Raw genomic sequence first — 27611 nt, forward strand, 5'->3', positions numbered from 1 at the left:
CAGTGAACACATTTTCGGACACTGCTGCACTACACAGATAATAGTTTACCCTGTAGTTCGCACTCTCCCCCATTACATTCAGTGGGTTATAGCAGGATATATAAAGTCCAGCATCTGACCCTGCAATATCATTAAGGCAACTCAAAATCCCAAAAATGCCCCCACATCACATCTCTTCTACCCTCTCCCTGCCCTCAGCAACTACTGTGGCCACTTTCTCCACCTCAATGCTAAAATTTCTTCTATTACTCATCATAACAGTTTTATAGTAGAATATCAGTCCACTCTAGTCCATATTTTATTCCTCCATTCTGTGAACCCTGGGATGGCGATGTCCCCTATACCTCTAGATCAAGAGGGGGCTTAGATTCCACATGGATGGTGGAAGCAATTCCTCTGCTTGCAGTTGTAGGCACTCTTGATTCCCTGGTGTGGTGGTTGACCATCTTCACCTCCCTGTTAGCTGACCTTGGTAACACCAACGAACCAGAGAGTAGGAGTCACCACTCTGCTGAGGCTCAGGGCCCAGCTGGCACATGGGCAGTCCAGAGATTCAAGTCTCCTGAGTATGAACCATCCCTAGCGCCAACCACAGGATCAGTAATAGTGACAGAAGAGGCATGTGTAGAAAAGCCACATCTGAGTCCAGCTCTATCACACTCAGGAGCACAAATTCCAAAGTAGGGCCCTCTGACATGGCACAGAGCTCCAAATCCATCTGCCATGATTATATACCCTGTGGATCTCTGTAGCCTTCAGGAGAACCAGTACCTAGGGTTGTATCTATTTTGGCTTTTTCTGGGTTCCTGCTGAGGTGTCTGTAAGCACGACCCCTCTGATGACCTCCCAACTCTTTTTGGAAGACTCTTAGCCATATCAACTCATTTGTCTTTGTCATTTCCCCCTTTTATTCAAGGTCAAAGAGCAGTTTTTAACACTTGATCCTATGTGTAGGCTGAGATATTCTGCTGGTCTGAGTTGACCCTTTTATTCGAGGTCTCTTTCTAGTTGCTTCTCCAATTAGTGATTGGTAGTAATCCCTCGGCACTAGGGAGGCTCATCCCCAGGAGTCATGTCCCACGTTGGGGTAAGGTAATGCATTTACATACTGAGTTTGGCTTAGAGAGTGGCCACATTTGAGCAACATGTAGGCTCTCAGGAGGTCACTCTTAGGCACCCTACAGCTCTAGACCTAGGTCATTTTTCAGGCACACAGGCTCCTAAGCATAGTCATCAGTATCAAGGGCTCACCATTGGACCATCCTTCCTTGTTGATCTTTGCCATTGCACTTGGGGAATTATTGTTGTTCCACTGGGGAATGTGACAGAGCTCCCCTGGGTAGGAACTCAGCACTCCCTCAGTTGATGTTTGTAACTGTAACTACTATAAAAATACCCAACATACATTCTAACATATTTATGTTCCCTATATACTTGCCCTGGAGAACTCCCCCCCCACCCTTGTGCCCCCCCATCAATAACACCCCATACCAGAGTTCCTCCCCTGCCATAGTTGAACCTTTCTGTCATCCAAAACTTCTTCAACAATGAATCCTAATATATTGCCAAATTCAATTAATAGGAAATTGAAATACAGTGATGAGTTAAAGTTTAGAAATAGAATACATAGTAATTTAGAAATACTAAAATAAAGTAAAAATAAATTGGTGTATTAATAAAATGAAAAATATTATAAAGCTCTGTTCTAACATTTTGCCTTTCATCCTTGTAATAGGTGTTGCCCTGTATGTATGGTGGCATGACATTTTCATTTCTTCCTCAGTGTCTACTTTCTTTCTTTTCTTTTTTTTTTTTTCTAATTTTTTATTTTGTCTTCAAAAAAGTTTTAGATCACAGTAATTCACATACACAGTATAGGGGACTCCCAGATATCCAACATCAAACCCTTTTCCCCTTTCCCCAGCAATGATCTCTTTACATGTTCATGTTATATTTGCTGCAGGTGATGTACAAATTTTGAAACATATCTGCTGATGGAATTTAACCCCTTTGACCACCTTTCACCCCTCTGCTTGACACCCTCAGCTGTGTTTAATGAGTGGTGAGATTATCCAGATGAGCCCCAAGATGAGTCTGATCTTTGAGCCCGCTGACCTGGAACAGGCCTCACCAGCCACTGTGAGCAGGTAAGTCAGCCAGCGCCTCTGCACCCAAGGGAAGGTATGGCCCAACGAACCTTGAGCAGGGAGGAGAGGCCTAAAAATCCACAGAGGCCATGAACCAGCAGGTCACCTACCTTATTTGCTATGACTTAGGTTTGAAATAAACTCAGTCCTCAATCCACATTGCTGGTGAGAGTCTAAAATCAGGCAAGCACTTTGAAAAAGAGTTTGCCATTGTCTCCCAAAGTCGAACATCCATATGCCCCATGGCCCAATAATTCTGCTCCTAAGTATATACCCAGATATATACTGTTGCCCATGTACAATAGGAGACACGAACAAGGACATTCATGGTGTCACAGTTTGCAATAACAAATACTTGAAAATAACTCAAACGCCCAATTTTTAAACAACTAAAATTAAACTATATATTAGCAATATATTAAAATGCTATAAAAGAATATAAGAAGGAAAGAGATGACAGGTGAAAATGAGGTTCAATATGCCGTGATACCTCAGGTGGAGAAAGGCAGCAGGGTGGGGGGATAGTGTCACGGGAACCGTATATGGTTAGGGAAAGGTTATCACCAAGATCCTAGCTTCTGTCTGGGTAGAGGGTTCCTGGATGCTTCATACACTGTTGAAAACAACTAGGAAAGGCCATGCATGGGCTAATGATGAGAGTGTGGCAAGGATGATGATTAATCCCATTAGGTGTGCCTGAAGTCCATAAAAAAATTAAGTCGGCCCAAAGACAATGTGATGGAGTCTAGAAAAACCCTGTGTCAAGTTAAACCAACCTGGGCTTCCAGTCTGACCTTGGCACTCCCTAGCTATGTGATGTCTTCTAAGTTTCTTACCCTCTCTGAAGCACAGTCTCATGTTTAAAACATAGACCAGGAGGAGAAAGATTCGGAAATGAAGACCGTGAAGGCCTAGCACCAACCTGGTATGCAGTAGATACTCCAGAAATGGTAGTAACAAATCAGAAAGCATCGACATGTGACAGAACAGGAAAAACATTAACTGCCTAAAAGGCTGGCTCAGTACCATTGTGATCATCATAACTACCACTGATAAAGAGTTTTCTATGTGCTGGTCGTGGTGTTCAATTCTTTATTGGTATTTTCTTGTTTAATCGCTATAGTAGCCTATGAGCCACATGTCTTTTCTATTCCTTCTTTTATGAAAGTTCAGAGAAATTCCAGAAAGCTGCCTAAGGTCACTCAGCTAGCAGGGTGAGGGGCTGGGATTTGAATCCAGGTATCTCTGACTTTGGAAACCTAGCTCTTCTCAGGGGACAAATGGCACAGTGGACATGTGTTTCCACTCTTTCCTGACAAAACCTGTGCACCCTCCCTCTGCCTGGAGTTGGTGAAGGTCCATGCCCTAACCCAAGTTCCAGCTCCTTACCTCCCCGCATCTGCCCTCGGATGCCTTACCCCTCTGTGCTTGGGAGCCCAGGTGTGCACCAGGATGGTCCTCTGTTTGTCCTCGGCAGGTGTGGGATGATCTACATGGAGCCCCATCAGCTGGGCTGGAAACCCCTGAAAGATTCCTACATGGACACCCTGCCCTCCAACCTCACCAAGGAGCATAAGCAATTGGTGAGACCCCCGGCCCCTTCCCTCCCCCTCCTCCTTGCCTCCCTCTTCCTCATCTCAAAGTCATCTTCACCTTTTAGAGTTCTAGGAGGCAAGAAAGGGGTTGGGGATTGCCTGCCTATCCCCAGCAACTTTGTTTCCAGGCTGCCGCCATGGTTCCAACTCTCTCCTCCATGGGGTGGGGGTCAGGTGTGCTGCAGTCAGTTCCTCCTTCCTCCTCCACCTTCGCCATCACTCCTTCATGCCCTGGTGGAGAACTCCAGTGCTTTAGGAGCCATTCTGTATGGTGGCTGGAGTGCCATCCCCTTCCCTAAGGCCCTACTAGTGGGAACATCTCTAGAAGTTGCTCTGGAGATGGTCCAAGTTAGAAAGAGCCGTGTTTCTTTCTGCCCTGCCACTCTCCATTCCTGTATCCTAGACCACACGCCTCCCACATATTCCAGGGAGCAGGTATCAGTTAGAAATGCATTTATTGCAGCTACTAAGTATGACCGTTCCCTTCTTCCCTTCCAAAAAGAGGTATGACAGTTCAGTATTGGGCCACACTCTCAGGCAGGAACTCGAGGACGCAGGAAGAAATAGGGAGAACCTGTACTTGTGGTGCCTCTTGTCCTTCTCAGGATTAAGAAATCCGTAGGAAAGGCTCCCACTGAAGAACCCAAAAAGGGTCCGAGCTGGGTTCTGTTCCCCCAGTGCAGACTCTGGGAAATTACATGGGAATGTCTCATGCCTGTCACATCACTGACATACATGTACTACGTATGCACACATGTCCACATGCACATTCAGTGACCAATACACACACACAGAAAGCTGCCAAATCACCCCACACACCCATAGAAAGTCCTTCAGGAACCCCCCAGCGTCCTCAGTACCAAGTCCCATACCTTACCAGGGTCTGGCCCATCTATGTGATCTCACCCTGCCACCTTTGCAACCCCTCACCCCCTGTCCTCTTCCTCAGCCACAGCTCATTACTCTCCACCCCCTTTGTCTTGTTTTTGTCCCTAGAATATTCCAGGTTTCCCCACCTCAAGGATTTTGCACTTGTTATTCCTCTTCATGGAAGTCTTGCCTCAGTTTTCCTTATGAGGCTCACTCTGGTCATCCAGGTCTCAGCATAAAAGACTCCTCCTCCAAGAAGCCTTCCATGGCTACCCACTTTAAACCCGCTGTTATTCTCCATTGTAACAGCTTTATTTGTTTCCTGCTGGTACTTTCCAGGACCTTTAAGTATTTACTTTATTGTTTTGCTTGCTTCATGGTTAATTATTTGTGTCCCCTCACTGCTAGGCTAAAAGTTCCATGTGGACAGGGACCTCACCTAGTTTGTCCATCCTTTATCCCCAGCATGTAGCACAGTGCAGTTAGTAGGTCCTCAATAAATATTTGTTGATTGAATGAATATACCACATATCCAGGTCAACACAGGTACTCACATATACTCATAAATGCATGAATACATACCTGGATATGTGCATACACATATATACACGCCTATGTAAGTACTTACTGATGTCCTACCTACTTCTCCCCCAAAATAATTTAAGGTAATTTACAGTGAGAATCACAAGTAAAATATAACAAAAATGGGGAAAAACATTAAAATACAAGATGAAAAGTGAAACAATTCTTTTACAGGTTAAATGGGATCAGTAGCAGAGACAAGAATCATGTACTCCCCCAAAATAAAAATAAATAGGGGAATTACTGAAAATGAGCCCCAAAATGTAGCTCTGCACTTCCTGTGACCCCTCTCTATGGGGGTCTACTCTTAAAAACGCCAAACAGCCACTTGTAAATTGGATATTTAGAATTCCTAACATTTCTTATAGAAACAAAGTCAGATACTGGTGACTAGTGCCTGGGTCCTATTTCATGTGTCCTGTAACTAACCCACAGTATCTTCTAGCCTCTCTGAGCATCTAGCTGTGGGCAGTAGAATGGGAGAGGTGGGAGGGGAAACTGAGTCGGCATGACTGGTGGGCTGCACAGTCTTCGACCATTAAAGGGGTAGCTGAGTACAGGGGCTTTAGCGCCAGTGGGCATTCCCCTATGCATCTATACTCAAAATGATCAGCAAATCTCACCAGCAGCTCTACCCACCTCCTCCCAGGTGGACAGAGTTCTGGTCTTAACCCGCTTTTTGATACTGTCTTTCAACCCACCTGGCTTTCTACTCTCAGGTCAATGACATGTTCATGTGGCTCATGCAGCCCTGCCTGGAATTTGTTCGCCTTCAGTGTAGATTTGTGGTCCAAACATCTCCCATCCACCTTGCCTTTTCAATGATGAGGCTGTACTCCTCTCTGCTTGGTAAGTGCCACCCATAATGGGGGTGGGGGCACCTCGGCTATTCTTTCTCTCCCTATCTTTCTTTTGCGCCCATGAGTTACAATTGGGCAGGCTGTTCAGCCTAGAACAAGCAAACCTTTCGACTATAGATAGTAGTTTGGTGGAAAAACAGTGTATTTCGTCTTTAGCCTTGATCTCGCCCTGATTTTCTGTGTGTCTGTGCAAATTACCCCATCTTTTTCTAGCCTTAGGTTCCTCATGCAATGTGAGTAATAATCTCCGTCCCTCTTTACCTCACTGAGATATCCTGGAGGGAAATACATTTAGATGAGACATTTGTATGTATCACAGAAATAAAGAATGGTGCCGCACACACGGAGAGCTGACACAACAAGGTGACACAACAAAAAGAAACACAGATTCCCAGTGCCACTGATAAGGATAGAAGCGGTCACAGAAGAACCCACAACGAATGGACACAGAGAGCAGACAACGGGGAGGCGGGGGGGATAAATTAAAAAAAAAAAAGCCCTATTTACAATCTATTCATACCCACAAGAATGGATTAAGATTAAGAACATGTTTTTCGGGGGTACAGAGCTCCAAGCTGCCACAAAGGGTATAGAAAAAAGTCTCTGAAAGAAGTTGGTGAAGTGCTAAAAGGAAAAGGGAGCGTTTGGAAGACAAATTTCATCTAATTCTCGTTTTATTCCTGTGGGTTCTCAAAGTAACAAGGGCCACCAACACTGGCATCACCTGGGAGCTCATTAGAAAAATAGAGGCTCAGGCTCCACCCCAGACATCCTGAACCTGAATTTGCTTTTTTTCAAGATCCTTGGTGTTTCCTGTCTGTATTAAAATTTGAGAAGCGCTGGTGTAGTGGCAGAATCAGACTTGGATTCAAATCCTAGTTTCACTACATCCTAACTATGTGTCCTTTCTGCACCCTAATTGCCTCATCTGTAAAATGGAGGGAGCCATGCCTCATTGATAAGTTTGTTATGAAAATTAAAGATGCATGTGGATGAAGGCCTGGCAGGTGAGAGGCACCAGCCAATATTAGTCCCCTCTCCAGGTAAAAGCAGCCAGTTCACATCCTCTGCACCCTTCCCCGATGTTCCCTTTCCTCTCTTTTAGATGAAATCAAGGAAGCAGAAGAAGAGGACAGTGAATTATTTGAAAACCTGACAAGCCAGCAGATCTTCCTCTGGCTGCAGGGTCTATTCCTCTTTGCCTTAGTATGGACCGTAGCTGGCACCATCAACTCGGATAGCAGAAAGAAGTTTGATGTGTTTTTCCGCAACTTGATCATGGGCATGAATGATAGCCACCCAAGGCCCAAAAGCGTCAAACTCACCAAAAACAACATCTTTCCAGAAAGAGGTAAGTTAGTACCTCTTTGTTGTGTCCTGCTATACCAGTTTGGCTTCTGTGTTCCAAACCCAACCAAAATGTGTGGGTTATGTAAGTAAGCCCTTTACAAAAACCAAGAAAGATTTTGTCTTCAGAGCTGGCCCATGTATATACGAAATGAGGAACCTTACAGTCAGGATCTTATGGGATAGTTTAACTGCTTTTTAAAAAAAATTAGATAAAGATGATGTCATACTCTATATTTTATTCAAAGATTATTCATAATTCCATCACCAAACAGACTCCAAGGGGACAGAATGGGTAATATGGCCACTTTTGCTTTTCTTACTCCTTTTTGGTCCTGTTAATTTATTTACATGCTTTCACATCATGGGTGATCATGGTGTGCTCACAATGTTATTTTGCCATTTTCATCCTTCTTTTTTTTTCTTTCACATTTTTTTGTCTTTATTTTTTTAATGTTACATTCAAAAAATATGAGGTCCCCATAAATCCCCACCCCCCTCACCCCATAAAAACAATTTTGTCATTTTAGTCTAATATCACATTGAAAGTTTTCCCATTTTGCTACATATATTATCTCCCAGGTGATCACTTTAATGGCTTCATGTATTCTATGTGTGTGATATCACTTACTAAAGGATTGAAAGATGTTTTTCTTAAGTAGCTTTTATTGCTTTTTCTTACCACCCAAGTAATATTTATACATTTTAGAAAATTTAGAAAATACAGAGAACAGAAGAGGAGAAAATAAAGATCAATGATGACTTTTAATATTTTTTCTTCTGGTACATATGTAAACAAAGAGGAGGTCACAGGATAGGTGCTTTCTAAATAGCTTTACTTTCTGTGATTGTAAAAAATTACATAGAGTCATAAGAGAACAACCTGAAGTGATGGTGATGTTGTATTTTTTGATAGTGACATGTATATTTGTCAAAACTCCATGACGTTATCATTTAGATAGGACATTTCACTGTATGTAAATTTTATATCAAAAGAAAACACCTATAAGCAAATATCAAAACCTAAATGATGACACTCATGTGGAAGTATTTAGGGGGAAGTGTATAGATGTCTGCAATTTATTTTGAAATATGTGAAAAAAAAAAAGATTGATTAATGGATGGACCGATGGGTGAACAGGTATGTGATAAAATAAGTAAAGTGGTAATGCAAAGTCCAAGAGTCAGGGTCACCAATGTTCACTGCACAATGCTTCTAATGTTACTATATGTTTGAAATTTTTCATAATAATAAATTTTGAAAAAAGAATGATCAAGTATGGGCCACAGTCTTCCTTCACCTCCATGGTACCCTGCTCTTTCCCTGGCACACACGATGTGAGAATCATCTGCCAGGTGACCTGTGTGAGAGGCCAGTGTCAATCTATTAGCTAGATAGTAGTATACTTGTTCTTTTTTTTAAGAAAAAATAAATATGAATAATAATGAATAAATAAAAGGTATAATTTAAAAAGACAACCATTATTAACAATTTGATGGCTATCCTCATGGATATTTCCCTATGTATGTAAATGTCTTGAGTTATATTTTTATAAAGATGGGATCATTCCATACTTACTCTTTTGAAACCTGATTCTTTAATATATTGGGAACAACTTTCTACTCAAACAATTTTTTCTACAATGTGATTTTCTACTGATATGTTAAAAATTGCATGGGAAAAATTTTTAATTAAAAAATAAAGCAAAAACTTTAATAACACAAAAAATTGAATGGATGTCCCAATCTCCTATATTTTAAAATATTCAGGATACTTTCAGTTTTTACCTATCATAAACAATACTGTGTTGAGCAACATTCTGCTAGCTATATATTTTCTTAAACCATGATTATTTCCTAAGGATAATTTCCTGTAAATAGAATAAGTAAGCCAAAAAGTCAATAAATAGTTAAAGGTTTGATTGTTAAATTTCCCTGTGCCTTCACCAACACTGATTATTGTCATTTTGTAAAAATAGTTTCTCATTGTATCAGCTTTCTTCTCTTTTTAATTAGAAATTAGATTTTATATATACACACACGTATATACACATACACGCAAACATTTAGTGGTTTGTTTTTCAGATGATCTGGGTCGACCTATTCATAGTCATTGTTTAATGTTCTGTTGAAGGTCCTTTTCTTTGTTCTTGTGGTCCAAAAATTTTAACAGACTCTATCTTGATCAAGTCTCCTTTTATTTATTTTGCCTGGAACCTGATAAGTCCTTTCAGCAAGAATTGGGAAGTTTTATTCTATTCTATCATTGATTTTTGGTGTCTCTTCCATTAGTTTTAGGCCTTCCTTTGGAAAGACCAGTTATCTGTAAGTTGCCTCCAATGTTCTGGCTTCCATATCTATCAGCTCCTCTTTCCTTGTTTTCATGGTTTTGCCCTTTCTAGATGAGCTTCTCATCTTTACCTTTGATATCAATTGCCCATGACTCCAATTATGGTTCATACTGCCTTAAATGATTTTTATTCTGCCACTGTACTTTTTTATTTCCTTGCCTTTTTTCTTAGGATCATGATTGAAAACATAGACCATGGAATCAAATCGTCAGAGCTTGAATTCTGGCTCCAGCTCTTACAAGTTTGTTGACCTGATACACGTTACTTAACCCATCTCACTCTCTTCAAATATCAAATGGGACATTAATAATAGTACATATTCCTGGTGTTCTGGTGAGGATTAAATGAGTTAATACATGTACAAACACTTATAATAGAGCCTGGCATATGGACTGTATTAAATCAATATTAGCAATTATTGCTTTTACCACCACCATCATCATTTCTAATACTCATACATCTCCCTTTTTATCTTCTCTTGCCTTTTCATCTTAGCCTAATTTTTCCTTTGGCTTGCTGTCCTATTTCATTAAAAATGATGCCTTTTTGCACTCACGGCACCACTCCTGGGCAGGCTGCACTTTCTTTCGCGCTGGGCGGCTCTCCTTATGGGGCGCACTCCTTGCGCGTGGGGCTCCCCTACTCGGGACAATGTTACGTGACAGGGCACTCCTTGCGCGCATCAGCACTGTGCATGGGCCAGCTCCACACGGGTTAAGGAGGCCCAGGGTTTGAACCGCGGACCTCCCATGTGGTAGACAGATGCCCTAAATACTGGGCCAAGTCCCTGCCCCATACTCTCTTAAGATACATTTGCTGGGAAGCAGATGTGACTCAAGTGATTGGACTTCCATCTACCATATGGGAGGACCCAGGTTTGATCCCTGGGGCCTCCTGGGAAAGGCATACTTGCACAGTGAGCCAGGCCCACACGGCAAGTCAATGCCTGTGCAGCAAGCCACATAGCAAAAAGAGAAACGAAGGGGAGAGTTAAGGCAAGATGCAACAGAAACCAGGAACTGAGGTGGTGCAAGTGATAGGGAGCCTCTCTCCACATCAGAGGTACCCAGGATCGAATCCCAGTGAATCCTAGAGGAGAAGACAAGAAAAGACAAAAAGAGAAACACACAGATGATCACAAAGCAAATGGACACAGACAGCAAAAACAATACGGTGGGGGCGAGGGGGAGAAGAAAAAAGATACATTTATTCAATCCAGCTTTGTCTGCTTTCTAGGTAGAGGCAATTCTGCCCTGACTCTTTATTTGTTTTCAGCGGCATCCTTCCTCTTCTTTCTCCTGTGCTTTCATATGTATTTTAGTGGGAAGCTGGGAAGTTCCTAGCCAGAACCCATATGAATCAAAAGGTATGTTTTTTATGTGTTGAGTATACTTTCTTTTAAAAAGAAAAAACAATTTTATTGAGTTATATTTACACACTTTGAAATTTACCCATTTTAAGTGAACAAATCAATGGTTTTTAGAAAATTCACCAAGTTGTGTGCCATCATGACAATCTAGTTTTAGGACATTTCTATCCAGTGTGATCCCTCATGTCCATTTATAATTAATCGTGATTCCCACTCTCAACCCCAGGCAATCACTAATCTCTAAAGATTAACCTTTTTCTGGCCATTGCGTAAACATGAAATCAAACAATATGTGGCCTCTTGAATCTGGCTTTGCGTATACGTTCTTATACCTACCTTAACAAGTTTAAAATGCCTTTCTAGCCTGTCCATGCTGAGAGCACCAAAGAGGCCTTCCTGGACCTCTTAGAGCACAGTCTTCTGGCCTGTCCATGATCTAGGACCCCTGGGGGAAATTGATCACTTGCATAAATGCTGGAGGAACCACGTTGGGGAGCTCACAGGCCTTTGGGGGCTTTGGGGGCTTCCCTGAAGGTCAGGTTCACGTTATCTTACATGGATCCTTGTTTGTCAACCTAGGAATAAACTTGTTCAGAAAATGCTAAATTTCCCTCCTTTTGAAAAGTTACTCAACTCTGTTGAAAACGTTGCCTTATTCTCCCAGGGGGAAGAAAAGAAAAAGAGTTGTTCTCACCTCCTTGCCCTTGCCCTTGATCAGAGCTTGTGTTGTACACACAACACAAAGTAACAAGAGCCATCGCTGTGATGAGAACCAGGGAGCCCAAGAGCCAGATGTTATGGAGCGCCTTTGCCTGCCCAGAGCTGTTCTAGATGCTTGACACGTAGGTTTCATTCACTCTCTGCAGTGATTCTCTAAGAAAGACATACCATTAGGCCCATTCTATAGATGCGCAAACAGTTGCTTTGACCACGGCCACACAGCTAGTAAATCTACTTCTACTCAGTTGGGCCTTTTCTCTTTGGCCTTAATGTTCCTGTATCAAGCGGCAAACCAGCTTTATCAACATCAGCAAAGGAAGGGGGATAAGTGTCTTTCTGATTATGCTTTAGTTTCCCCCTTTTCATTACAAAACAATTCAACTCTACTAAGGAAAAATGATGAAAAATATCTTCTTTGAAGCAGACATTTCAGTTTTCAAAGAATTCCTTCTCGGGCTTGTTTACCTGCTTTCATCTCATTACATAGCTGCCATAATGGTATATGGAATTTTTTATTCTGCTATTTTCATCTGTCATTGTTTCTTAAAGCACTTTCTATGTTAATACTTTGGGTTTTTTTTTTTAGCTATCATTTAAATGACTGAAAAATATTCCATCTATCTTGTAAGACACAATTTTGCCATAAAGGACATAGAAGTTATTTTCAAGTTTTTGCTATCACAGATGGTGTTGCATATACTCATATATACAGATTTTTTAAAATTGTGAATTATTTCCTTATGATAAATTCCCAGAAGTGGGATTTCTGAGTTAGAGAACATTTTTATAGCTCTGTAAGCATAGTGCCAGATTGTTTTCTAAAATTGTTGTGCCAGATTGACTTCTAGGTAAAGCTGCAGAGTGACGTAGGATAACAAAAGCTCTCTTCTCTAAAACCTAATGAAATGAACAGCAACAAATAGATTTTTTTTAAAAAGACTAAATATTTCCTCAGCAATAACCAAAGACAGTTATGAGTTAATGCTATAAACATTGAAAAATGGTGGACAGGGAGAGAAGCAAAAGATCCAGGCATGATGCATCTCCCAGCCCAGCCCCCACCACCCCACTGTCCTGGTGAAGTGATACTGAGAAGAAAGAAGATGAGTTAACAAAATTGTGAGCATTCTTACCAGTAATCACAGCCGTGGAAAAACATGGGCCACAACAGTGAGTGAGCAGCTACAGAGAATGTCTACAAGAACCCCTCCACCATGGAAGTCCCTGCGTCATTCTGTCGCAAGAGAAGTCCCTGCATCATTCTGTAGCAAGAGAAACTACCAGGGTTTACATCTTTCGGAACACCATGCTAGGTGAAAACATGAGCTGAATCTTGCAGAAATGGGGCAGGTTGCTAGATGGGGTGGTTCCAGAAAGTTGGACAAAATTTCAGAGAAAGAGAACACAGAGCCCAGGTTACCTAGCAAGGGCCACTGAATATTGCCCATTCCCCAACCCTTGTAACCTCAACTTACAGAAAATAAAGTCATATACCAATTTCTTGAATTGTGGCCAAGAAAGTAGGGTAGATAAACTGGCCCCGGATAATGCTGGGAAAGGTGTCAAGAAGAATTTACCCACACTATATCATAGCAAGAACAGTATGGCAATTGTGCTAACATAGAGAGAAAGAGAAAAACCCAATCTGAAGGAAAACATGACCCAAGGAACAGAAAATTATTTCTGTTGATGGAACTAAGTAATAATAGGAATTTAATTTTGTTTAAAAGTTCATAAGTGAACAGTGTGGTACTGGCATAAAGATAAACATATAGAGCCAGTGGAATAGAATTTGAGAGTCCAGAAATAAACGCCCATATTTATGGTCAACTGATTTTCAACAAGGGTGTCCAGATGATTGAATGGAGGACAGAAATAGTCTTCAACAAATGATTCTGGGACAACTGAATATCCACACGTGCAAAAGAATGAATTTGAACCCCTACCCCACACCACATGCAAAAATTAACTCAAAATGGATCAAAGACCTAAATGTAAGAGGTAAAACTATAAGACTTAGAAACAAACATGGGTGCAAATCTGCATGCCCTTGGATTAGGCAGTGACTTCTTAGATATGACACCAAAAGCACAAACAGAAGAGAGCAAAAAAATAAACTGGGCATTGTCAAAGTAAAAAACTTTTATGCTTCAAAGAACAACTTCAAGAAAGCAAAAAGACACTCACAGAATGGGAGCAAATGGTTTCCAATCATTTATCTGATAAAGGGCTTATGTCTACAACTATTTAAAACTCAATAATAAAAAGATAAATAACCCAAGTTAAAAACTGGTGAAGTGTCTGAATAGACAGTCTCCAAAGAAGATATATAGATGGCCAATAAGCACATAAAAAGAGGCTCAAAGTTTCATTAGCCATCAGAGAAATGCATATCAAAACCACAATGAAATACCACTTTCCATTCATTATGATGGCTGTAATCAAAAGACAATGACAAGTGTTAGTGAGGATGTGGAGAAATCAGAACTCTCATACACTGCTGGAGGAATTGCTAAATGTTACAGCTGCTTTGCAAAACAATCTCTCAAAAGTTAAACATAATTACCACATAACACAGCCATCCACTTTTGGGTATATGTACAAGAGAAATGAAAACATGCCCACATAAAAACCTGTATACAAATGTTCATGGCAGCATTATTCATACTAACCAGAAAGTGATAACAACCCAAATAACCAATGAATGGATAAATAAAATGTGGACTATCCATACAATGGAGTATTATTCAGCAATAGAAATGAAGCACTGATACATGCTACAACTCAGAAGAACCTTGAAAATTTGCTAAGTGGAAAAAGCAAGTCACACACACACAAAAAACCTACATATTGTTTGATTCTATTTATATGGAATGTCTAGAACAGGCAAATACATAGAGAAAGAAAGTAATGTTTGACAAGAACTGTGGTGAGGGGCGGGGTGGGAGAAGGATGGCAAAACTAGGGGTGGTGTGATGGCTAAGAAACAGGAATTTCTCTTTGGGATAATGAAATATTCTAAATTCATTGTGGTGATGGATGCTTGATGCTGTGAATACACTAAAAGCCATTGAAGTAGATCCTTGAAATGGGCAAATTGTATGGTACATGAATTATAACTCAATAAAGCTGTTTTTTAAAAAAAAAAGTTTGTAGATGAAGTGATAAAACCACAAAACAAGATATATGTATTGCGGGATTTCCTCTAGTTCCTTGGCTATGTTACATAAAAGAATTTAAGAACATGCCAGTTTAGTTAAGCCAGTCATTTATTAAGGAAATGAGAGAAGAGAATAGAAATTGGAGAAAATAACAAATTATGCATCCCAGGTATACTTGCAGGCTGCTCCAGGCAGAGAGAGATTTTTGCTTGTGCAGCTACTTTTAAACCATTATTATTCCTCCCCTTGCTAATGTTTGGAAGAGGGGTCCCAGCTGTTTGCTGTTTTGATTGATAACCCCACCTGTTGTTTGGGGAGGGTGGGTGTCAATGATAATGTCCCTTGAGAATATCTGGGGCTTTTCCTTGATCCCAAATGAAATCTCATTCCAAATGGAGCATCCTCACAAGGTTCTTCAAACAGCCTTCTGGTGGGGTCTTTGGGGTTCCATGGCCATGTGTTTCATAGTGATGTTTTTCTGCCAGGTTTTAGATTTGTCTTCCCATTCCCTAAACTTGCCTTCCTCAACTCCACCCTCAGAGGGTTTACACCCTTATTCTTAAGGGAAGGATGATGGTCATTCTTCTGCAATTACTTCCTGCTGATTAGGGGCAGTAGGCCCTACCTGACAAGGTATAAAACTCTTTTGCTACTCTAGCACGGTTGGTGGAAGATGAAACTTGTATCATGGGTGAAGCTGGATGAAATTCCTACCTGGCTAATAAGGTGTTGATTCTGGAAGAAATAAACTTAATTAGAATTTTGAAAATATATAGTCCCACTGAAAGGATACTGGACCACAAGAGCAGGAAAGTCCAGGCGCTTTCAAAGCTGCATCCTCCAAGGATGGTGGGCTTTATTTTGCTTGTTTTGAATGCTGTTTAGGACTATTTCAAAATGATTTACATAGAGACAGCATTCCTTAAGGAACAGACATGTTCCTCCCTGTGCTGCTGTTAGCACTTTAAGTGCCCTGCAATTTTGCAGTACCACAGTGGCAAGAAAACTGTTTATTGTCTTAGAGCTTCTAAGGCATGGCTAGTTTCTTCTATGCTGTTAACTCCAGGGAGAGATTGTGGAGACAAGCTGGGCTTGATATAAATTGCCAACCCCAGTTTTCCACAGTGGTGGTTATGTTTAAGACAACTAAGAGGGGGTTGAGATGAGGCATTGCCCTTTTAGTTATTGCATAGGTGAAAATACAGGAAATGGAAACAGACAAGATTTCTTAAGGAGTTTGTGGAAGTTCAATATTATTTATGAATTCCAAAAATAGATATTAGATTGTGTTTATAAACTGGTCTGGTCCTGTGGGCATATTAGATTGTATTATTTTCAGAGGTTTCATTTTTACTTGATTAAATTAAGATTGGGAGAGAAGTGGATGTGGCTTAAGCTGTTGGGTGCCCGCCTACCAGATGGGAGGACCTGGGTTCAGTTCCTAGTGCCTCTTGAAGAAAACAAGCCAGACAGCAAGTTGGTGTGACAAGCTGATGCAACTAGATGGCGCAACTGAAGAGACACAATGAGGAGACACAAGGAAAGACACAACAAGCAGGGAGCAGATGTGAAGTCCTGTTTCAGTTCCCAGTGCCTCCTAAAAAAAAGGAAGATGAGGAGACAGAAAAGACAGCAAGCACAAACAACCTCAGGGAGGGAGGGAGAAAAAATAAATCTTTTTTTAAAAATTAAGATTGGGGCTTTGATTTGGTCATGTCAGTAGGACATTGAGTCCCTACCCCCTTGATGGGCAGACCCTGACACAGAAGTAATACACAGAGAAGAACACAGAGGAAGAGAGACAGCTCATAAGACATGGCAGAGGCCCTAAGAAGAAAGATGAGCTTGATAGTCTATAGCTGACCTTGTGAAGAGAACTGAGCAGTTGAGCCCAAAAAGGAATGAGCCCCAGGGAGAGAGAGACAAGCATACAGCTGAGATTGGAAGAATCTGGGACCATGGAGCCTTAAGAGGAAGAGGGAGGCTGAACCCTCACAGACATCACCTACCATCTTACTCTAATATGTGGCCAATGACTTTGGGTGAGAAAGTACTTCTTATGGTTCCTTGAGTTGGACACTTTAGGGCCTTGTGACTGTAAGCTTCTATCCCAAATAAATACCCTTTATAAAATCCAACAGAGTTCTACATCAGCACGCCTTTGGCTGACTGATTTAGGGTGTCTGACTTGCCCTCCTCCTAACAATAGGCGTTTGTGCTAGAATTAGAGGGAACACCTGGCTTTAACACAGACACTACTTAGCTTTGTCTCTTGAAGAGGTATTTCAGGCTGTCCAATGAGTGGCACTCATATGTACCATCAGATGCTTCTGGTGAGTTGGCACTTTCTTGGGCAGCTGGCTTCCCTCGAGATAAGTGCACCCCACTGGGAATTCCTTTAACTGTAACAGCTGCGGGAGTTATCAGACCCACAGAGTAAGGTCCCTTCCATTTTGGCTCTAATTGAGAATGAGGCCTGTTCTCCTCCCAGGTTTTGATCAGAGTCTGCTTTCGAAGTCCTGCATGAGGAAACGTTGCCCATAGACCATCTCGAAGGGGCTAAGCTGAAGTGGGTTCTTAGCCACCTCATTTGCTGTTTCCCTTCTGAAGGGAAAGTGCTTAGCCCTGGTGGGATGTCATTTGTTCTGCCAGTCATTTGTTCTGTAATAAGGGCTAGGAGAGAGACCTGGGTCAAACACATGTTTCACCTGATGTGAGGTGAAGACTGTGAGAGGTTGCTCCCAAGTTAATTTGCTGGCTTGCCCAATTAAAAGGGCCATTGACCCTCTGCTCTCAGACAAGGTAGCCATTCCTGCACAGTGTTATCCAGAGGTTGGGAGAAATAACTACTGGTCGAGAAATCTCACCCAGTTTCTAGACTAACACTCCTAGAACCACTCCCTTCTTCTCAGTTTTATTTAGAAAGAAATTAGACTGGTGAGCTAATTAAAGCTGCTTTAAAGAATGAAAGGCGGGAGGCAGATTTGGCTCAATGGATAGAGCATCCACCTACCACATGGGAGGTCCAGGGTTTAAACCCAGGGCCTCCTGACCCATGTGGTGGGCTGGCCCACACGCAGTGCTGATGTGCACAAGGAGTGCAGGGGTGTCCCCCACATAGGGGAACCCCACATGCAAGGAGTGCACCCCATAAGGAGAGCTGCCCCATGTGAAAAAAGTGCATCCTGCCCAGGAGTGACACTGCACACACAGAGAGCTGATGCAGAAAGATGACACAACAAAAAGAGACACAGATTCCTAGTGCCACTGACAAGAATACAAGCAGACACAGAAGAACTCACAGTGAATGGACACAGAGAGCAGACAACTGGAGATGGGGAAGGAAGAGAAATAAATAAAAAATAAGAAATCTTAATTAAAAAAAAAAGAATGAAAGGCAATTTTCTGGCTTATTCCCCATTCTGAGGGATGTTTATCAGCCCCTGCAATAGCACTGTATGGGAATCAGACGTGGCTCAATTGATAGTGTCTGCCTACCATATGGAGGATCCAGGGTTCAATACCCAGGGCCTCCTGACCTGTGTGATGAGCTGGCCCATGCAGTTATGCTGCCCTCAAGGTGTGCCATGCCACGCAGGGGTGCCCCCGTGTAGGGGAGCCCCACACGCAAGGAGTGCACTCCGCAAGGAGAGACGCCCCACGTGAAAAAAGCACAGCCCACCCAGGAGTGTTGCCGCACACATGAAGAACTGACACAGCAAGATGATGCAATGATAAAGAGACACCGTTTCCCGCTGCCGCCTGACAGTACAAGCAGACGCAGAAGAGCACACAGCATATGGACACAGAGAGCAGACAATGGGGGGAAAGGGAGAGAAATAAATAAAATAAATCTTGAAAAAAAAAAAAGCACTATACAGGGGCTGGGCTGTTTTACTAAACCTAGGTATCCACAGTCTACAGTAACCTAGTCATTCCTAGTCATTTCCTAGGAAAGCCCACAGTTGTTTCTTTGTTGAGGCTGGGGAATACTGGTGATAGTTTGAACTCCTTCTGGGGAGAGATACCTTTCCCTGTAGAAATCCTAAATAGGAGGCTTTCTGCTGAGAGATTTGTGCCTTAGATGCCAATAATCTAACTTGTATTTCGGCTAGGAAATTAAGGACTAAAATGGTATTGGCATCAGAAACTTCCTTTGTGGGACTGCAAAGCAACAGATCATCCACATATTGTAGGAGGGAGCTCTGAGGCAAGTAGAGATCAGCTAGGTCCTGAGCTAAGGCATTCCCAAAATATAGGGGCTGTCTTGGAACCCTTGTGGCAACACAGTTCATGTAAGCTGGACTGGAGGTTTAGATTTGAACTCCCACCATTCAAAGGTGAAAAGGAATTGGGAGTGTGGGTGGAGAGGAATGCAGAAAAAGGCATCCTTTAAGTCCAGAACAGTAAACCAAGCTGTGGTTTCTGGGACCTGGGTTAGCAGAGTATATGGGTTGGGTATGACAAGATAAATTGGTATTACAAAGCTATTGATGGTTCTTAAAATCTATTTATCCCTACCAGTTGGGTGCATGCCCCCAGAGTATCAAGTAAATCCCGTCCTAGTAAGGGGGTGGGGCATTCAGCTATAATTAAAAATTGATGGCTAACCATTAGGTCTCCTATTTGGCAGTGGAGAGGCTCAGTAAAGGAACTAGTTTTAGATTTAACATCAATACCCACTACTGGACAGGTTCAGGGGAAGGGTGGTTTGGAGTAACAGGTCAGAATTGAATATTGGCTCCCGTTTCAAATAAAAATCAATCTTTTTACCTGCCATATCAAAGGTAAACTGGGGCTCCTCCAGTTCGATGTTCCATGGAGTCATCCAAGAAGCCACCTTTTGCCCCGGGCTCCATCAGTCCTCCTTGGTGGCCATTGTCGTAAGGGTGCATGGGCTGTGCACCGCCTCCCCTTTGGGATTTGGCACACTCCCAAGACTAATGGCCTATTTTCCCACATTGGGGGCAGGGACCTGGGAGCTCCCTGTGGGGTTGCAGGGGTCTAGGGCAGTTTTTCTTCCAGTGGCCAAGCTCTCCACAGTTGAAGCAGGATCTCGATGCTTCGGAGCCCAAGCTAGGGTGACCCTGAGGTGGCAGGCCACTGCCTATGGCTCTCCTTACCTCCAACTCCTCGATGCCTTGTCGCAGTTGTTGAAGACAGAAAAAGCTGCTTCTAAAAGAGAAAATTGCCCCACCTGTTTTACACATTGAGCCAAACCTGCCAGGGAGAGAGGAACATAGACTCTAATTGTTTCCGCATCTTCGTTACTTCCTTTATTGGGTAGAGGCCGTTCTTGGGTCCCCTGGTAGGGTGAAGAGACGCCCCACTCCTCATGACTCCTGCTAAACTAGCTATGTGTGTATGAAATGGGGGTGCAGAGTCTGGAGGTGAGCCCAAGGAAGCCTTAGGCTTGGGAACCGGGTTATAGTATGGGGGAGAACAGAGGAGGGGATCATTTAAGATATTACCCTCCTTCTCAGGTTCTCTCTTCTGTAGCATAATGCTGCTTGCCAGATCCATTTTAAACTCTTGTCCTAATATAGAGTCATAAAGAGTTAGAAGTATGGGATCTCTGACTGCTTCCCTTCCTTTTTACACAGGAGGTCTAACTACAAAATAGGGTCATAATTTAGAGTACTGTTAACAGGCCGTTGCTGGCTGTTTCTTAAAAATGGACACAGTGTGGCCATGTAGTGTTGCAGAAGATCATTCTCTCCTTCAACCCTTCAGTGGGCAAGGTATCCAATTCTCGAGAATATAACCCAGTGGGGAGCCTGATGGTATACTAGAGGCTGTGCCTGTTATTAAGCAAGCAACTAAAACAATTTTATTGGTCAACTAACCTGGTGTCCCAGCGTCCTAATCTGATTAAACTTTTATCCTCCAAACTAAGAGCCTAAGCCACTTAAGTTTCAGGGTACATTTGGAGTTGCTTCTCTGGTTCCCGGTGTCCTGGAAATCACAGAGCCCTTGCCACAGGGCATCCCCAGGGCTGAACTAGGTCTTAGGAGACGCAGTTGGGCACTGTTTATGAATTCCAAAAATAGATATTGGATTGTGTTTGTAAACTGGTCTGTTCCTCTGGGAGTATTAAATTGTATTAAATCCAGAGGTTTCACTTTTACTTGATTGAATTATGGTTAAGGCTTTGATTTGGCCATGTTAGTAGGATTAAAGAATATGACATGGCAGCGGAGAGAGTTTTGAGTTTTGATACTAGAGCCCTAGGAAGTAAATGCACCGAGAAGGAGAATACAGAAGAGACAGCTCATTAGACAGGATCCTGTGGCCCCAGGAAGAGAGATCAGCCGTTCACCTGATAGTTTGCAGCTGCAGAGACCAGGGTCCTGAGCAGCTGAGCCCAGAGAGAAATGAGGCCCAGGGAGAGAGATGAGCCCTCCAACCTACAGCTGAGATTGGAAGAGGCTGGGACCCCGGCACCTTAGGAGGGGAAGGAAGGCTGAACCCTCACAGAGACCGGCAGCCATCTTGCACCAACACGGGGCAACAGACTTTGATGAGAAAAGTAACTTATCTTTTATGGCCTTGTGACTGTAAGTCTCTACCCCAAATAAATATCCTTTATAAAAGCCAACAGATTTCTGGTGCTTTGGCTTAGAATCCCTTTTGGATAATAAATGCCTGAACCCGAGAGTCAGACCAAAGCACCCAAATGGGATTTGTGGGAGACGTTGGGGACAGTTACCCACCCACCCCCAACCAAAGCACCCAGAATACAAGGTACTTCTTAGAAAAGGGACTGGCTTGAAACCCCCTCTCTCCTTTCCTTTCCAACCCTTTTCTTACAGAGGTCTTAGGAAGCAGTCTAATTTTATGGTGCTACCTGGGAATTTCGCAATTAAACCAGACATTAAAAACCCATTAAGAGATTAGAGATTAATTAATTGTTCCAGTCCCAGCCCCAGGGCCTCCCAGGGGTGTACCATGGGTAGGACCAAAGCTTCACTAGCAAATGCATTTTCAGTTTCTAAGACATTCTAAAGCATTTTACAAGTCTGAAATGAGGAATTTAGTAGTAGGAAGATTAAATGTGGAGTTGAGGTGAATTATGGACACAGCGTCCTGGTCCATGACCCCGTAGGAAAGGGAACGAGAGCCACCCAAAGCATCCACCCCAGCCCTCCCTGCTGCCGCTCTCCTGCCCCATCCCAGACTGGAGAGCTAGGTGGTCAGTAGGAAGGCGAGCCAGCAAGGCACGGACGTACAGAGGGTACATGCATGAGGCAGGAGGAGTGCAAGCCCCTGAAGCTCCTGGCCATCGCCACCACTACCAGGGGGGTTACAGTGGGAGAAGGCGGTGGCAGCCAGCCCTGGGAGCAGGGCCTGGCCTTTCGTGGGGAGATGCCCCATCCAGGCTGGAAAATGTGGCTCCACTGCACCTGGAGCTCAGTCCCAGGACCCCCTGTCTTGGCAGGGTGCTGCTCTGAGTCTCTGCCCTGCGCCCCTGCCCTCTCAGCCAGAGTTAGGGCCAACAAATCTGGACATGCGGCATGGATACAGAACAGTCCTGTGCCCTGGTCCCCACCCTCAGCCTGGGATTATATCTTGTGGGGGCTCATAGGGGAAACCATTTAAAATGGATAACCAAAAGAGGGTATTAAACAACCTGTAATTTTTAGTTTAGACTCACCCAGTGCTTGCCAGGATTGGGAAGATTACCTCCTGGCTTGCTCTAGACCTCCTGGCTTGCTCACCAAAATGTTGCCTGATTCTCTCTAGGTTCTTGGCTATGTTGCATAAAAGAACTTAAGAACATGCCAATTTAGTTAGGCCAGTAGTTTATTAAGGAAATGAGAGACGATAATAGAAATGGGAGAAAATAACAGATTATTGGTCCCCAGGTGTACTTGCAGGCCACTCCAAGCAGAGAGATAGAGATTTTTGCTTGTGCAGCTACTTTTAAACCATTAATTATTTCTCCCCTTACTAATGGTCAGGGGAGGGGTCCCAGCTGTTTGCTGTTTTGATTGATTACTCCACCCATCAGTTCCAGCAGGGGGCAGGGGGCAATGCTAATTCCCCTTGAGAATACTTGGGGTTTTTCCTTGATCCTGGGCAAAATCTCATTCCAGATGGAGGATTCTTATAGGGTTCTTCTGGTAGTCTTTTGGTGGGGTCTTTCCTTTAGGGGTTTTCTGTGTGGGGTTCCATGGCCACATGCCACAGTCACATGTTTCCAGCCATGTTTTTCTGCCAAGTTTTAGATTTGTCTTCCCATTCCGTAAACTAACCTACCTCAAAAAGAGAGATTGAAAAACCAAAGAACTATATTGAGAAGCAAACAATTCCATCAAAATCTAATAATCTAGAACCAGTAAGGAATAAATTATACAGGCTAAAAATGGCTTAGGGAGAACGTTTGAGAAAATTACATTTATATAAAATAAAAACAAAGATGTTGAACAACTGGAGAGAGTATGATTTATATGGAAGCCAAATAATAGACAATATATGCAAAGATATAAATGTGGAAAATTTTCCTGAAATGAAGAAAGAACTGTACAAATTCTTATGTTCTAAGAAAAATTGATACATTTTACTGAACAAAACCTAGCCTGATTAAATTATTGGGCTTTCTGGATAAAAGAGATTCCATCAAACAACTAGATGGGAAAAACAAGTCAATAAAGGGAAAAATATGTCCTGTGGAGAAGTTGCTTCTCCACAGCAACTTAAAAATGCAAGGAAGCAAAATTTTAAGGGAAAGAAAATGTGGCGTAAGAATATGTATTACTCTCAGCCAAGTCACTGTTCCAATATAAAAGCAAGATGGTAGACATTCTCAAACATGCAAGAACCAAGGGGATTGTGCACCTATAAGCCCCTTCTTTTAAAAGCTACTAAAAATCAGCCAAATAATTGATGAATCAAAATAAAGAACTCTTGAATGGTTTCTGTTAAAAGGCCTGAGTTTGAGTATTGAATTTATTTAAATATAGACATAAGACTAAAGAATGAGGGAATTAGAGTTGTAGAACCAAATATGATATATGTTATAAACCCTGACAAAGTAAGAATTCTGTCATCAACCACAGCAAAAGGAGGCAGGGGAAGGGAGGTGGAGGAAGAGTGAAATTTAACCATGTCTTAGTCCAAAAAGGAATCTATGAAATTGGTCTGGCTGCTTTAAAATAGTCTAGATAAAGAGAACACACAAGAGAGACAGAAAGAGAGGAGAGGGGGGGGGGGGGAGGGGGAGAGGGAGGGGGAGGGGGAGGGAGAGGGAGGGAGGGAAAGGGAGGGAGGAAGAAAAAGGAAGAAAATAAGAAAAGTGAATATGGGAATATGATGATAGTTGTGGTAGGGAAATGGATGAGACAGATTTGCAAAACATTCATAATTGTTGAAGCTGGATACTGAATGCATGGTGATTTACTGGCTTATCGTGCTATTCTCCTTACTTTTGTGTATTTATAGTTTTTCCATAATGAAAAGTTAAAGTACAATATCAAAGGAAGATTAAATGATTTTTTTTAAAGCCTGATGATTTAAACCCATTAATGACTGACCCAGTTTGATGCTGGATGAACCCCAGAAAATCCTGTCCTTAAAGCTAATTCATTCCTGTATGTGTGAACTTATTGTAGGTGGGACCTTTTGATTAGGTGGTTCCAGTTAAGGGCCTTTTGATTAGATTACTTCAGTAGGGCATGGCGCAGGGTGGATCTTCATCTTACTGGAGGTGAATCCAAAAACACAGAGAAAGGAGAGATACAGGAGGTCAGAGAGGAACCCACAGAAGCTGAGAGAGAAAGCCACAGTTGGAGCAACCCAAAGCCAAAAGCAACAGAGCCCAGAGGAGACAGCAGAGATGGGCAGACGCCACCATGCATCTTCCCATGTGACAGAGTCCAGGATTGCCAGCAGCCAGTCTTTGGAGAGAAAGCATCACCAGATGCTTGATTTGGACTTTTTTTCTTCTCATTCCCAAACTGTAAGCTTGCAAGCCAATAAAGCCCATCATAAAAGCCAACTCATTTCTGGTATATTGCTTTCAGCAGCTTTTAGCAACTAAAACAATGTCTTTATTTTTCTTTTTAACTTATAAACCAATTTCCCTTGAAGAATTATCTCACATTCAGCAGGTCCTTCACTTTCACTTTAGTCTCCATTTCTTCTGCTAAATTTAAGTAAAATGAATGTAATATCTTTATATTTAAATAGTATTTTTACCCATCAAAGTGGGGGTTCTCTGCCCGATGAGCTCAAATGACCAGTTCCTGAGACACTGGGGTTTCAAAGGGTGAAAGAGTTTATTGCTATGTAGTGAAGCAAGCAAATCAGATAGCCTAGGGGTCTAAAATCTGTGTAAGGAGTTTAGGGATTTTATGGATTAAAACACGAGGAGGTAGATTTATAACCTTTACAGTAACAAGTATAAGCAACTACAGTTTACGAAATGTAAAGTAGTGGAGTTATGGTAAAGTAACTATCACATTAACAGGTATAAATATGGAGTGCAAGTAAGCTAAAATAGCCGTTACAATAACAAGTATAAACAACTATAGTACCATCTAAAGGGGTAGAACTAAGCTAGAACTATGTTGAAATAACCATTACGGTAGCAAGTATAAACAGTGTAGTTGTAGTTAACAGTTACAATATGTGTAAAATGATCCCCTTACTATAAAATCCTTTCTCTCATCTATCTGCCCATCCATCTTCTATATGTTTCTGTGCCTAGAAAAAGGACTGGAAGGAGAGCCATCAAAAGTTGTTTCTGGATGTAGGGTTTAAAGTGATTTATTGCCTTCTCTTTTGTTCTGTTCAGTACGTCCTATTTACATTATTTAAAATAATTTAATAATTTGTATGATTATATTGTTTTTATACAAATAAGCCATCATTCAGTAAGTTTCACCACAGCTGTACCAGTACATTTTTAGATGCCTATTGCTGAAGCAAATAAATACCTTATAAAAACTGAAAAAACTTTTATCAACTTCCCTCAGCTTTTTTTTTAAGATTTATTTATTTATTTATTTCTCTCCCCTTCCCCCCCGCACTCCGGTTGTCTGTTCTCTGTGTCTATTTGCTGCGTGTTCTTCTTTGGCCGCTTCTGTTGTTGTCAGTGGCACGGGAATCTGTTTCTTTGTTGCATCATCATGTTGTGTCAGCTCTCCGTGTGTGCGGCACCATTCCTGGGCAGCCTGCACTTTCTGTCATGCTGGTTGGCTCTCCTTGAGGGGCACACTCCTTGCGCATGGGGCTCCCCTACACGGGGACTCCTTGCACACATCAGCACTGCACATGGGCCGCCTCCACACACGTCAAGGAGGCCCGGGGTTTGAACCACGGACCTCCCATGTGGTAGATGGACGCCCTAACCACTGGGCAAAGTCCGCTTCCCTTCCCTCAGCTTTTGCCACCAGCTACAAACACTGCAGTAACTCAGTTCAGCTCCATTCTGACTCTAAGTACCAGAGTTAGGCCAGACTCCATAGGTTCAGATTTGCCTTCAAGCACCAGGGCCTAGGCCACCTGCCCTTCTAACCAATTTGCTCTAAAACCACCCCTTGGGTTTGCTAATTCCCTAGAATGATTCACAGAACTCACTGAAAGCACTATATTTAGACTTATTGGGGGTTTTTATAATAAAAGGAAACAAGAAGAAACCTAAAGATGAGACACAGAGGGCAAGGTCTGGGAGGGTCTCAAATGCTAAACTTCCTTGTCTTCTCTACATGGAGCAGAGCTGTCACCCTCCTAGCATGGTAGTGCTTAGCACTCATGAAAACTCCCCCAGAACTTCAAGTACCCTGAGTTTCTATGGGGTTTCATTCTGCAGACATGATTGGTGGAATCAATATCCACATAGCTGAACTCAATCTGCTGCCCTGCTTCCCTCCCAGAGGTAGGGGAGGTTGGGCTGACAGCACTGGCTCAAAGTCCCAATCCCCTAATCACATGATTGGTCTTTCTGGTGTGGCAACCCCCTTCCCCAAGACTACAGGAAAGGCTGGCCCCAGCCTGTCATCTCCTTAGCATATGAGCTATTAGGGGTGGTCCTGGGCCCTTGCAGAAGAAGTAAAGACACTCCTATCATAGGAGATTCCAAAGATTCAAAGGTTACCTCCTAGATAACTGGTGACAAAAACCACCAAGTTTCTACTGTGCTACATACCTCAAATTTGAGATGTAAACCCTGTGTGTGGCTGAAAATCTATTCTATTTCTTTGTGGCCCAGGTAGCGTCTATGACTTTTATTTCATCAAGCAAGCTAGTGGACGATGGGACGCATGGACAGAGTATGTCACCAAAGAGGAGGAGATTATCCCAGCTGGTACAAAGGTAAAGAGAGCCATTGGCTCTGGAGTTTTGGTTTTACAATTACCCAGATATTCTCTAAGATGGGAGAATTGATGTCAGCTCTGTGTTAGCATCCTTAAAGAGCTTTCTTTAGATAAAAGATATAAACATGGGCTGGATTGAACCTTCAAAAGCATGGACTTGAGAATCAGAGACACCCAGGCTCCTTACTTAGCCTTCTTTCTCTCTGCCTCAGTTTACTCAAGTATAAAATGGAAGAAAAGGAGGGCTACAAGGATTGAAGGCAATACACATGAACACATGGCACAAAGTAGG

The 27611-nt window shown here is 42.5% G+C and overlaps 1 protein-coding gene across 3 annotated transcripts in view; it reads left to right on the forward strand.

The window, feature by feature from the left end:
- The window catches only part of DNAH3 (dynein axonemal heavy chain 3), a 192099-nt gene that overhangs the window by 104465 nt on the left and 60023 nt on the right, over window positions 1–27611 (forward strand). For all 3 annotated transcript variants that reach the window (XM_058286298.2, XM_071211287.1, XM_058286299.2), the window contains 5 exons: window positions 2047–2147; window positions 3625–3730; window positions 5914–6043; window positions 7160–7405; window positions 27214–27317. In XM_058286298.2, the coding sequence (XP_058142281.1) occupies window positions 2047–2147; window positions 3625–3730; window positions 5914–6043; window positions 7160–7405; window positions 27214–27317 (687 nt within the window). The remainder of the gene's footprint in view (window positions 1–2046; window positions 2148–3624; window positions 3731–5913; window positions 6044–7159; window positions 7406–27213; window positions 27318–27611) is intronic.

This window comes from Dasypus novemcinctus, chromosome 23 (assembly GCF_030445035.2).
Source record: "Dasypus novemcinctus isolate mDasNov1 chromosome 23, mDasNov1.1.hap2, whole genome shotgun sequence".
NCBI lineage: Eukaryota > Metazoa > Chordata > Mammalia > Cingulata > Dasypodidae > Dasypus > Dasypus novemcinctus.